Below are 13,019 nucleotides of genomic sequence, written 5' to 3' on the forward strand. Positions count from 1 at the left end.
AGAATATATGCAAGGTTAATGCAAGGAGGAGAAAACCCTAAGAAACTGGGGGATCAGAGAAGACCTCATGTAGGCAATGTTGCTTTAGCATAACTTTAAAAGAAACCAGAAATTCTAAAAAGGAAGGCAAGAAAGAGTGTGATTCATGGAAGGGGCGGGGTGGAATGGGGGAATAGACTGTGTAAAGGTATGGAGGTGGGAAATGAATGCTATGTGTGAAGAATAGCAAGGAGGTAATTTTGACCAAAACATTGGGTGAACAAGGAGTCATGTGTTGTAAATCAAGAAAAAATAGGAAGGAACAACTTGGTTTTTGTACTTTATTGTCAAAGAAGACCAAAATGACATCACTATATTAGAGACAAGTTATGATGTGTTTGATTATGGTTGATAAGACAAATAAGAACTCAGAATGCTCTACCACAGGTTGGGCCCAAATAGTCCATGTGAATACCTGGGGTGGGTACTCTAAACCTACATATCTCACCTTTCCTTTGAACTGTTTCCATTCTGCCTTGCTTATAGAGGACAGCACCCTCTCTGATAAGAGCACATCATACTGGGCAATTCTATGCTTCCATGTTGTACAGTCAATTACAAAATTCTTCAGAGAGACCTTCAGTGCCAGATGGAAAAAGGCTTTAGATGTCAGAGGAATTGATATTTTATATTAGTACCACTAGGGAAAGTTCCTAAAGTTTTTGAACTGGGAAATGACATGGTTAAACCATGTTTTATGAATATTAATTTGGCAGCTGTATGGAGGATGGGAGAGGAGGAAAAACAAGGGAGGGGTTCCAATTAGGAGAGGATTATAATGGTGATGAAGGCTTGAGACAAGATGGTGGCCACCCAGTTGAGAAAAGGAAATGAAGGTGACATATAATTCAAAGGAAAAAGCATAAGACTTGGTAATTGAATGTATGAGGGAGAGTGAGAATTTGAGAATGATTCTGCAGAGTCCTGGAATTTTGTAGGTTTTGGAGAAATTAGGAGGATAAATGGACTTTGGAGAAAAGATAATGAATTATAATTTAGACTTGTTGCATTTGAAATGGGACATCCAGTTGGAAATGGCTGCTGAGAATTCAGAAGGACCATAAGAGATCAGTCTTTTACTTAAGAGATGAGAACTGAATCCAAAAGGGGCAGATGAGAGAGAGAGAGAGAGAGAGAGAGAGAGAGAGAGAGAGAGAGAGAGAGAGAGAGAGAAATGAACCTTGGACAGTGACTTGTAGTATAGCCACATTCCCTAAAGTAGACTGAAAAGTGGGGTTCAGTAGGAAAACTGAGAAAGCAAGTTGATGAAAACCCAGAAGGAAGAGTATACAGAAGGAGATCATGATGAACAATGTCAAATATTGCAGAGGTTAAGAACAATAAAGACCAAGAAAAGCCAAATAGATCTAGCAATTATGAGATCAATGATTAATTCAGAGAAAAGTTTCAGTTGAATGATGAGGTCAGAAGCTATCTTACATGGAGTTGAGAAGAGAATGAGAGGAAAGGCAAAAAAAAATAAATGATGATAGACAACTTTTTAAAATTGACTTTGAAAGGGAAGATATATGATAATATCTTGAGGGACTGGAAGGGTCAAATAAATATTTTTTTTTAAGGATGAGGAAGAATGAGGGAGAATGAGGAGAGCAGGGAAATTTGTAGACAGCAGAGAAGAAGCATGTAGATAAGGTGAGATGGAGGATTAGTGGGAGGGGAAATGATAGGGAGGGTAACCTGTCAGAGATGGAAGGGGATGGGAGCAAGGGCACAATATGTGAGGTTACCCTTGACTAGAAGGGCCATCTCTTTATCACAGAGCGGAAGTAGATAGAAAATTGAAGATGACATCAAGGGGTTTTGAGATTTAGAATAGAAGGGGAGTAGGAGTTCATGGATATTTTTTTCCCAGTAAACTACAAATCAAGTTGTTTGGGTTTTTTTTTTCCTGAAAGGAAAGGGTAAGGAGAATAATGTGGTAGGCTTATGGATAAAAGAGAAAGTTTGGAACAGCTACCATGGAGAATGGGATGAAGAGTTAATTATGGACAAGTAAAAGAATTATCTTGTGGCAATGAGGACTGAATTGTACTTAAATAATATAAATTTGTAGTGAATCCAGGCATCATAGTTGTGTGACTCCTTCCACCACTTTCCTCAACAGAATATTTCTAGGAAAAGACCGATGGTGGGGGTCATTCAGGGTAGAGTTTGTCTGGGTATTAGCAGTGATCACACAGGGGCAAGAAAAAAATATAAAGGATAATATATAAAATGTATAGGATTAAAAATATATAGGATAATATATAAAAAAGGATAATATAAAATTGAACTGGTTAACTATAGGGTCAAAATGGGGAAGAAAGGAAAGTGAAAGCAAAATAGATATGATGTCTTGGAGAGCACTGCCTGAAGAATGGCCTAAGAAGCTGCCCACTACTGCGGAGTGGTTAAGCAAGAATGGGAGATGAATGTAATGGAATATTCTTGGGCCATGAGAAAGGATGAAATGGACAGTTTTAGAGGAAGCTAGGAAGACCTCTATGATCTATGGCAGAGTGAAGTGAGCAGAACTGGGAGAACAATTTACAAAATGACAACAATATTATAGAGAAAAACATCTTTGAAAGACTATAGAACTGTGATTAATGCAATCATAAAATATAAGTCCAGAGGTCTGAAGAGAAATTATACCATTCACCCCCTTCCAGAGAGGTGAGACATGTATTTTTGGACATGGCCAGTGAGGAAATTTGTTTTGTTTGACTTTGCATGTTTGTTGTGATGGTATTTTTAGTATTCATTTGGGGAGGACAGTGGAAGAAACAAAAAATAGTTGTAAAAATAAATTCATAATCATAAAAAGATAATAGTCTTAAGAGAAATGGCCCATAAGAAGGTATGGAAGGATGAGAGATTATGGGTAGATAGAGAAATGTTAAAGTTCTTAGTCCTAGAAGTGGAACATTTGTGGATTATGAAAAAATAAAGGAGGTAACTTTCTGAATGGGACCTAGAAAGGGAATGAAGGAAATTAATAAGGAGACCATAATGTTTTCTAGCACTATCAAAAAGCCTGTCCATGCACCTACTTGGTAGAAGGGTAGCAATTGGGAGATAAAGCCTGTGAAGCATAGACTGAATTCCTTCAGAGGGAAGGGGAACTGATTATGGTAAGGATGAGGGAAATGATGTCAGCAGATAGATTATTGGTTCTTATATGGTTGATATATTTCCATAAAACCTCCAAGGAAAAAAGATGCAGACAGGAGCATTTGGAAATGACAATGGGGAGTCAGGAGCATACCTTGTCCATGCCACAGAACTATGGGTTTTTTTTAGAAGGATTAGATTTTATCTTTTCTTTGTACTTAATTATCCAGTGCCTAATAAATAGTCTAGGGCAGCTAGGGTGGCTTGATGGGTAGAGTACTAGGCTTTGAGTCAGGAAAATCCAAGGTCAAATGTGACCTCAGACACTTTCTAGGCATTTGACCCTGGTCAAGTCACTTAACCCTCTCTGCTTCAGTTTCCTCATCTGTAAAGTGAGCTGGAGAAGGGGTGTCTTTGCCAAGAAAACCACAGATTTTGTCATCAAGAGTCCCTCAACAATAACAAAGTACATAGTTAATACTCAATGTTTGTCCTTGATTTTTGAAGAAGGCCACAACATCAGGGATGTGATGCCATGACAAGCACATGAATTGGGTTTGAGTGAGGAGGGCTGTGTGCTAAGTCACCAGCCTCACTATCTCCTCCAGAGCCATCTGGATGCAGTGGCCAGATAGGAATCAGGACAACTGGAGATGACTCTGGATGTAAGGCAATCAGGGTAAAGTGACTTGCTCAAGGTCACACAGTTAGTAAGTGGCAAGGGTCTAAGGCCAGATTCTCCTCCTGACTCTAAGGCTAATGCTTTATCCACTGTACCACTAGCTGCACCAATTAGTACTCAACAAATAGTTGTTGGTAGAAGCAGGCACTTCTTTTAACAAGTCTGGCCCTGCCCTTCCAGGTGTTTGTACTCTCCAAGATTGAGGTTAAGAGGCAAGGTCTAAGGGGTGGCTAGGTGGTGTAGCGGTTAAAGCACCGGCCCTGGAGTCAGGAGTACCTGGGTTCAAATCCGGTATCAGACACTTAATAATTACCTAGCTGTGTGGCCTTGGGCAAGCCACTTAACCCCATTTGCCTTGCAAAAACCTAAAAAAAAAAAGAGGCAAGGTCTGAGGGATGGTCAGGATGATTAATGCCTGCACCTAAGACTAATACGTTGGCAAAAGAAAAATAGGGAAGCAGTGAATTTTCATGGACATGAATGAAGGTTGATTGATTAAGCTCTCATCTAGCAAAATGAAACTAAGTTCAAGTGAGTCTTTATTTCAGTAGCTCACTCTTAATAGCCTGTTTCTGTTTACAAAAGAGTTATGAACAAAAAGTCAATTATCCCTAATGTCAGAAGGTGGATTTGAATCCAGAACTTCTGGCTCACTTTCACCATTTTCTCTACATTTAGCTCCAAGGTGCCCCTAGTTTAACTTGGTCAAGCTACTTAACCACTTTCAGTCTCAGTTTCCTCATCTGTAAAATGGAGATAAGAAGAGTACTTATCTTAGAGGATTATGGTGAGGATCAAATAAAATAACAGATGTAAAGTATTTCATAAACCTTAAAGTGCTACATAAATGATAGCTTTTATTATTGGGAGATAGCAGAAGTTGAACAAATGGAGCTTTTTCCAGAGCCTAGACTTGGCACATGAAGATACAGAAGAGAGAGAGAGTTTGACTATGACTGAGAAGGGAGAAATGAGAGTTAGAGAGAGACCAGATGCTGCTTAGGACAGAGAGAGGTCATGCCGTCCCTTGGGAATCCTACTCTTTGTTTGTGCTCTGTCTATTGAGAAAATCTCTGGGAGCATAGAAGAGAGCAAGTTCTGGATATAGATCAGCCAAGTCCTTCTGCTGGCTGGGTCTTGAATCCCTCATCTGCCACCTTTAGCAGTCAAAGAGGAATCTCAGAGGACCAACCCATTGCTTTCTTTGTCCCCAGAGCCTAGGACAGTATCAACACATGGAAGGTGCTTAATTTTTTTTTTAATGAATCAGAACAGAAATCATCAAGGCTGGGCTATGGTCTTGGAGTTGTTCCTTAGTAGACCTGGGATCCAGGGCCAGCCACATACTGCTTCTGAGTCTTTCTTGTCTCACCAGAGGGAAAGGGATAATGATACTTCACAGCACTACCCATCTCTTGTGATTGTTGGGAAGAAAAGGTATTTGAAGGGTGGCTAGGTGGCACAGTGGATAGAGCGTCAGCCCTGGAGTCAGGAGTACCTGAGTTCAAATCTGGCCTCAGACACTTCATAATTACCTAGCTGTGTGGCCTTGGGCAAGCCATTTAACCCCATTGCCCTGTAAGAACCTAAAAAAAGGTATTTGAAAGACTGAAATGACCCCAAATGTTAGGCATGAATATATCAAGAGTTAAAGCTGGGAGAGTTCTTCTAGGTCATCTAGCCTGACCCTTTATTTTATAGGTCAGTAAAAGGAAGCCCAGAGAGGCTGAATGACTTGCCCTAGGTCATACAGGCTGGTAATGAGAAAAACCAGGATTCGGACTCCTAATTAATCCTACTCTCCACAATATTATTACCATATCCATTAGAGGCAAGTTATTGGGGTGAAGCAAATTAATAGGCATAGCAGATCAGTTGCTAAGACCTGGGCTGAAAATTGCCCTCACTTACTAGTTGTGTGAGTATGGGCAGATCATTTATCTCTCGGAGCCTCAGTTTATGCATCTATTAAATTAGGAATAAATAGTACTTGTCCCAAGTGTCTTATTGTTATGAAACCTATATTGCCAACAAACTTGAATGTACATATAAGTATTAGTCATTTTGTTATTATTTGGGGAAAAAATAGCCTGAAACAGAAGTAAGTTATAGTATTGAACTATATCGCTGCAGTTCATAAGAATAAGGATAGCAGATGCCTTGTGGAACATCATGGCTAGGCCAGAACTCTCCTGTGTTCTCATGGACTCCTTGACTTTTCTTTTTAGCTTGTCCCCCATAGCTTCCCCACTAGGCCTCTGGAAACCTCTAAGTGACTCTTTCATTTTACCTCCTGAGAACCCAGATAAAGTCCAGCTTTATGGCTTTAAATAAAATACAACTGCATGTGTTTATGGGTACTTATATTTAACCAGTGTTTATATATACATGGCTGCTGTATATCATCCCTACTCAACCACTAGCACAGGGGCAGCTAGGTGACTCTGTGAATAGAGTACTGGCCTTGGAGTCAGGAGAACAGGAGTTCAAATCCAGTCCCAGACATTTGCCACTTATTCATTGTATGACCTGGGTCAAGTCACTTAACCCTGATGACCTCACATTCAGGATCATCTCCAGTTGTCCTGATTCTTATCTGGTCACTGGACTCGGATGACTCTGGAGGAGAAAGTGAGGCTGGCGGCTTAGCCCAGCCCCCCTCACTCAAAGCCAATTATTGTGCTTGTCATGGCATCACCCCCCTTGAAGTCAAGGTCTTTTATGAGAATAAAAGACAAACATCATTATCATCATCACCAATAACTATTTTTACCCTTGAAACTCAGTGCCTCCCATGGGGTCTGGCATATAAAAAGTCCTTAATAAATGCTTATCGAATGAATATATAGGGTGGTGAGTAGGAGAGCTTATTTTTGGGGGGCTCTCTCCACAGTGGGTTGTTGTCACATAGTGAAGACACCTCAAGCTCTCCTTTTGTGTCCCATCTTTGAGGCTGGCTCCATTGAGGTAATCAAAGAAGGCACCCCAGGACATCATCCAGTCAGGAAGCATTTATTAAGTTCCATTTACATGTCAAATCTTTTGTTAGGTGCAGAGAATAGAAAGGAAAAAGCCCAACAGTCCCTTTCCTCAAGAAGCTGCTGTCCTACCTTGAGAGACACATCAGTCAATATGTGCATTTTTACAGAATAGAAGCAAGGTGGTTTTTGCTGGGTGAGATGCTAGTAAGATGAGGGGGCAGGGATGAAGAAAGACTTTCTATAGAGTTCTTAGGGGAAATTGGGGATTCTACAGGTAGAGGTGAGAAGAGTAGCTATTCTAAGCATGGCGGCCATCTAGTGAGTACAAAGGCACCAAGAAGGAAGATGGATGGTCCTGTGTGAGGGACAGTCAGAAAACCAGTCCAGCTGGTCCTGTGCTGGGCTGTGAATAAAAGGGATAAGAATGTGATGAGGATACAAAGGTATGTTACAGCCAGAGTGTGAAGAGCTTTGAATGCCAAAAGAGTACAGAAAGGAGAAAGGGCACTTGTTTTTTTCTAGAAGCCTCTCCAGAGGCATTCTGTGAATGCAAGCTTCCAAGGGCTCAAATCCTTTCTTCTCTTTCTATTCTAGCCCATTTCCACTCCCATAGATATAAATGAATTTAAATCAATTCAACAAACATTGATGAAATAATTACTATGTGAAAAGACACCTACTAGGTGTTCGGTAACATAAGGAAAGAAAAATAAGTTCCTCACCCTTAAAGAATATATATTCTCAGGGCAGCTAGGTGGCATAGTGGATAGAGCACTGGCCCTGAAGTCAGGAGTACCTGAGTTCAAATCCAGCTCAGACACTTAATAATTACCCAGCTGTGTGGCCTTGGGCAAGCCACTTAACCCCATTGCCTTGTAAAAAAACAAAACAAAACAACAACAACAAAAAAAGAATGTATATTCTCCTGGGGATATAACGTGTCCGCATTAAGGAAATATCAGTTTATACATACTAATAACAAAATAGTTTGGGAATAGAGAATTAAGCAATTGTTCAATGATTTTACACTCCTATTTGACTCTTCACATCAACTCCACCCATTTGAGGTTTTCTTGGCAATGATACTGGAGTGGTCTGCCATTTCCTTTTCCCACTGATTTTACAGATGAGAAAACTGAAGCAAACATGAACTTGCCCAAGGTCCCGCAGCTGGCAAGAGTGCGTGGTCAGATTTGAACTCAAGAAGATGAGTCTTCCTGACTTCATGTCTGGTACTCCATCCACTGTGCTACCTAGCTGCCATTAATTATTATTATATTATACCAGCCGCCATGCTCCCTTCCCAATCACTCCCAAGTGAGGGCCTCCATCTGTCATTGTTTGATGCTAATTCCCAGCATTTGTTAAAAAAAACTGCCAACAGCCAGTTGTGGGAATATTGTATCAGATCATTTTCCTTCTCTAAACCTTTTTCTTATTTGTAAATTGGGGGAACTGAAATAATGTTCTCTTAGATGCCTTTTGGGTTTAACATAATTTCCAGTTGCTTGGCTCTTTATTCCATTCTACCCCACCCATCCTCCCAATCTGACCTCAGTCTTGTTATCTCCATTCCCATTTCTCATTCTTCCCCAATTCCCGCTATCTCCAATACTTCTACTAGGTTACTGGCAAATGAGCTCAAGAGGTGGAGGCCATTGGGTCACCCAGCCATCCAACAAGTCTTACCTTTTTCTTTTCTTTATCCACAGGAACCATGAAGTGCCACATTTCCACCAGCCACCTCTTCTTCTGGCTTTTCATGGTGAACTCTGGATGCTGGGGTAAGTCTAATTCTTCATCTGTGATTTGGAAACCAAGTTGATGATCTAAATGATAAAGACTTCCGATTGATATGTGATCACACCAGATGGGAATGGCCCATGACTGCTGAGAATCTGCACATTCTGGCCTCGGCTTTGTCATCACCTTGCTATGTCACCTTAAAAAAAAAAGCTTACTGCTAGGTCTTAGCCTTCTCTACAATATGGAGCTAAGAATATTCATCTTCCCCAAGGGTTTGGACTCCAGGGCAAACTAGGAGATAGTTTCTTGCTCTTGAGCTTTGAAAGAGTTGCTGCAGATCCCCTTTTCTCTGGAACAGGTGCTCCAAGATCATTTTCTCTCTATCTACCCAAGGGCATCCTCCTCTTGTGAAAGGTCAGATCCTGCCTTTTTCCCCCTACCTACTTGCTCCATTGTGTTTAGCAGGAGAAGCTGACCTCTGTGATGTGGCCCTCTCCCTCCATGAAACTCATACTCAATGGAATTGGTAAGGGAAGTTATTTGGGCCTAGGTGTGGGATTAAGGCAACAGGTGTGCACTGTAAAATATTATGGAGGACTGGGGCTTCTCTTGGGATGAATCTGAGCCCAGGCCTGCATAGAGACACCACCAAACATGCCTGCAGAGGCAGCCATGGGGAACAGGAGGCCCTGTTACTTTTGAGCACAGCAAGAGGCCTGCCTCCTTCCCCTAGGAGAAAATCCCAGAGGAGCTTCCGAAGCCTTACATTCTTTATAGCAGGGCTTCTGAATGTGGATCTGTGAATAGACTTCAGGGAGTCTGTGAACTTGGAATGGAAAAAAAAAACACAACACTACTTTATTTTCATTGATATCTAACTGATATTTTGCATTTCCTTCAATTATCTACTTAGTCCACAAACATTATTCTGAAAAGGGATTGAGAGACTTCACCAGGCTGCCTAACAAGGGGGGGGGTCTAAGACTCAAATATTAAGGATCAGAACCCCAGTTTTATAGTGATGCCCTGATTGGAGGAATAATCTCTATAAACGTGCTTTTAGCTCTTTAAATGAAAGAATCCAAGGGGGGATTCTCAAAAGGGAAGAAGCAAAGACACAGAAAGACTACTCAGCAGTTCTGCAGCCGAGCCAGAACTACAACTGGAATTCTTATCTTTTTTTAATCATGGACCCCTTGGGCAGAATCTGAGGAAGCCTATGGGATCCTTCTCAGAATAATATTTTAAATGCATAAGATAAAATATACAAGATTACAAAGGGACACATTATTTTGTGATGTTTGTGTATTTTGTCACTACGATCAGACCCCAAGTTAAGAACACCTGTAAAGGTAGGTGCCATTATCTCACTGGCCTGCTTTGCTTCTCTAGTTAAAAAGATTTTTCTGACCAACCCAATTCTTTAATTCTTTCCTTGTTTCTTTCTGATCTGACTGATGCTGTCCAATGGAGTCATAACAGACTCCAGGCCCAACTATAGGATAAGTCACCCTGGGACCTGTGAGTAGTTCAGTGGAATGAACTTCAATTTAATTTGAAATCTTATACTCAACCCCACCTTGAGTATCCTCTGCCCTGGCTCTTAAACATTTTTTGTATTTTTAGTATTTTATTTTTTTCCAATTATATGTAAAATATTTTCACATTTATTTTTTTCCACATTCATTTTTTAAAATTTTGAGTTCCAAATTCTTTCTCTTCCTTCCTCCTCTCTGCCCTCCATGAGACAGCAAGCAATTTGATATTGGTTATACATGTGCATTCATGCAAAACATATTGCCATAGAAGTCATGTTGTGAAAGCAAACACAGGCCAAAAAAAACCCAACCCTATAAAAATACAAAAAGTGAAAAATAGTCAACTTTTATCTGCATTCAGACTCCATTCATTCTTTCTCTGGAAGTAGATATATTTTTCATCATGAGTCCTTCAGAATTGTTTTGGATCAGTATAATTATCAGAATAACAAGCCTTTCACAGTTGATCATTATACAATATTGCTGTTAGTGAATACAATATTCTCCTGATTCTTTTCACTTTGCTTTGCATCAGTTCATATTAGTCTTTCCAGGTTTTTCAGAAACTATCCTGTTCATCATTTCTCATAGCACATTAGTCTTTGATTACAATCATAGACAACTTGTTCAGCTGTTTTCTAATTGATGAGCATTCCCTCAATTTCCATTTCTTAGCCACTACAAAAGAGTTGCTATAAATATTTTTGTTCATGTGAGTCTGTTTTTCCTCTTTTACCTATTTGGGATTTAGATCTGCTGGTATTTACCTTCTACAATCTTGTCTCTGACTTTGTTATACCCAGGAAGCTTTTCTATATTCCTTCTTCTAACTTATTGAAGAAACAGATAGGAAGGGAGTGTTAAATGAAACAGGACTTGTCTCAAGATGGGAAGCCCCAGCATATTTCAACATTTCAACAAGTAATTATTCAGTATATGCTGTGCCAGGCATTTTTGAGAAGTCCTGAATACACAAAGATAAAAATGGGTACTTGCCCTCAAGGGGCTTATACTATACCTGGGAGAATTACCTGGCTGTTTCACGGCTTATCTATGTGGTGCTGCTCCAATAGATGAGAGCTGAAAAGTGATCAACCTGGAAAGCGCTTGTTTCACTCAACTTTGTAACATGCTGAACACCATTTTTTTTAGTTTTTGCAAGGCAATGAGATTAAGTGGCTTGCCCAAGGCCATACAGTTAGGTAATTATTAAGTGTCTGAGGCTGGATTTGAACTCAGGTACTCCTGACACCAGGGCCAGTGCTCTATCTGCTGCGCCATCTAGCCACCCCTGAACACTATTTTATAATTGACTACTCACAAGTCCCCTTCCCCTATCCTTCACCCCTATTCTGGTATGATGGGATTTAATGAACAAGATAGCATTCATCTTCTCCATCTAGGTGATGTTGCGGAGGTCAGTCTTAGTCCTTTTCAGTATCTGTCTCTGCAGACCCAAGGTCTTCAGTCCTTCCTGTCCCTTCAGTCCTTTCTCTGTCCTCCAGACTACCCCATAACCCAACTTGATCTCCTCTGCTATGAGGAGGACCCATCGGGTCCAGGGATATCATGAACCATTGAGGAGACATAATGGAGGGTGGGGAACCCATCTGATGATGGCACAACTTCTTCTAGAGATTCATGATGATAATGAGAACCATTATTTGTATGGTACCTTATGATCTGCAAAGAACTTTACAAATATCTCATCTCATCCTCACCACAGCCTGGGAATTTGGTGCTATTATTAATCCTCTCCCATTTTACAGTTGGAAAAACTGAAGCAGACAGACTAAATGTCCAAGGTTTCAAAGCTAGTTAGTATCTGAGGTCAGATATGAATTCAGATCTTAATTCAGATCCAGGATTTTATCCACTCACCATCCCTCAAGGCCTTAACTTGTCCCTGTGCCCATATTTACCTCTCTATCAGAGAGGTAGGGGAGAGGGATAGCTCAGTAATCCTTTGTAGACAGGTCCTTATTTTGCCCTAGGTTTTTGGTGCCATTCTCATCCTGAGTCAGGTATCCTTTCCTCTTTCCCTTTCTAGGTCTAAGTCACACCTGACAGAGTGTAATAGAGTAAGAAGCAGTGGGGGTTAATGGAAAGAATTTTGTATTTGGGATTAAAAGATGTGGTGTTCCCACTCTGCTGACATGTGTAATTCTGGGCAAAGCATTCAACCTGTTTGGTACACAGGTTCCTCATCTGGAAAATAAAAGATTTGGTCTGGGTAATATCATCCTCATTATCAACATTAGACACCTATAGCTGTGCTTTTAAAGTTTGCGCAACCACCTTTAAATATTCTATTTCATCTGACCCTAAAAACATCCCCTGGAAAGTATTTCCAGCTATTGAGTGAAATGTGAATAATAATGATTGCAGTTAGCTCTCAGATCCGTTTGTCTACACTGTCTCCTGACCTCCAATTGGACATCTCAAACTAACTGGAAGCTCCACAGACATCTTAAACTCAATACATTCTTCCTTCCACAACCCATTGTATAGATGTGAAAACTGAGACAGACAGGGGATGAGTTACTCAGCCAGGATCACGCAGCTAGAGGTTAAATTTGAACTCAGATCTTCCAGATTCCAGGTCTGGCATTCTATTCCCTCTGTCAACTAGCTTGGGCATAATAAAGCACAGCCTCCATCTGGGATCAGGAAAGCCACAATCTATCACTTCCCCCCAGTTCTATCCACCTCCTGTTTTTCTGCCATAATTCACTGGCAGGGTTGGGGAAAACTCCATGTCCTTGTGGAATGACACAAATCATTTATTTCATGACTTCCTGTCCAAGGAAGTATTTCAGAATCATGGGTGTAGGATAGACTGACTCTGGAATTAGGGAAACTGAGTTCAAACCTCATCTTGTGTATTCTTAGACAAGTCAAGTAACTTCCTTGGGCTTC

At 40.6% G+C, this 13,019-nt stretch overlaps 1 protein-coding gene across 1 annotated transcript in view; it reads left to right on the top strand.

The window, feature by feature from the left end:
* The window catches only part of LOC141522654 (cadherin-23-like), a 420,576-nt gene that overhangs the window by 40,055 nt on the left and 367,502 nt on the right, over window positions 1-13,019 (top strand). The window contains exon 2 of the mRNA XM_074236182.1: window positions 8,529-8,600. Coding sequence (XP_074092283.1) covers window positions 8,534-8,600 — 67 coding nt within the window. The 5' untranslated portion in view covers window positions 8,529-8,533. The remainder of the gene's footprint in view (window positions 1-8,528; window positions 8,601-13,019) is intronic.

Source organism: Macrotis lagotis, chromosome 4, assembly GCF_037893015.1.
Source record: "Macrotis lagotis isolate mMagLag1 chromosome 4, bilby.v1.9.chrom.fasta, whole genome shotgun sequence".
NCBI lineage: Eukaryota > Metazoa > Chordata > Mammalia > Peramelemorphia > Peramelidae > Macrotis > Macrotis lagotis.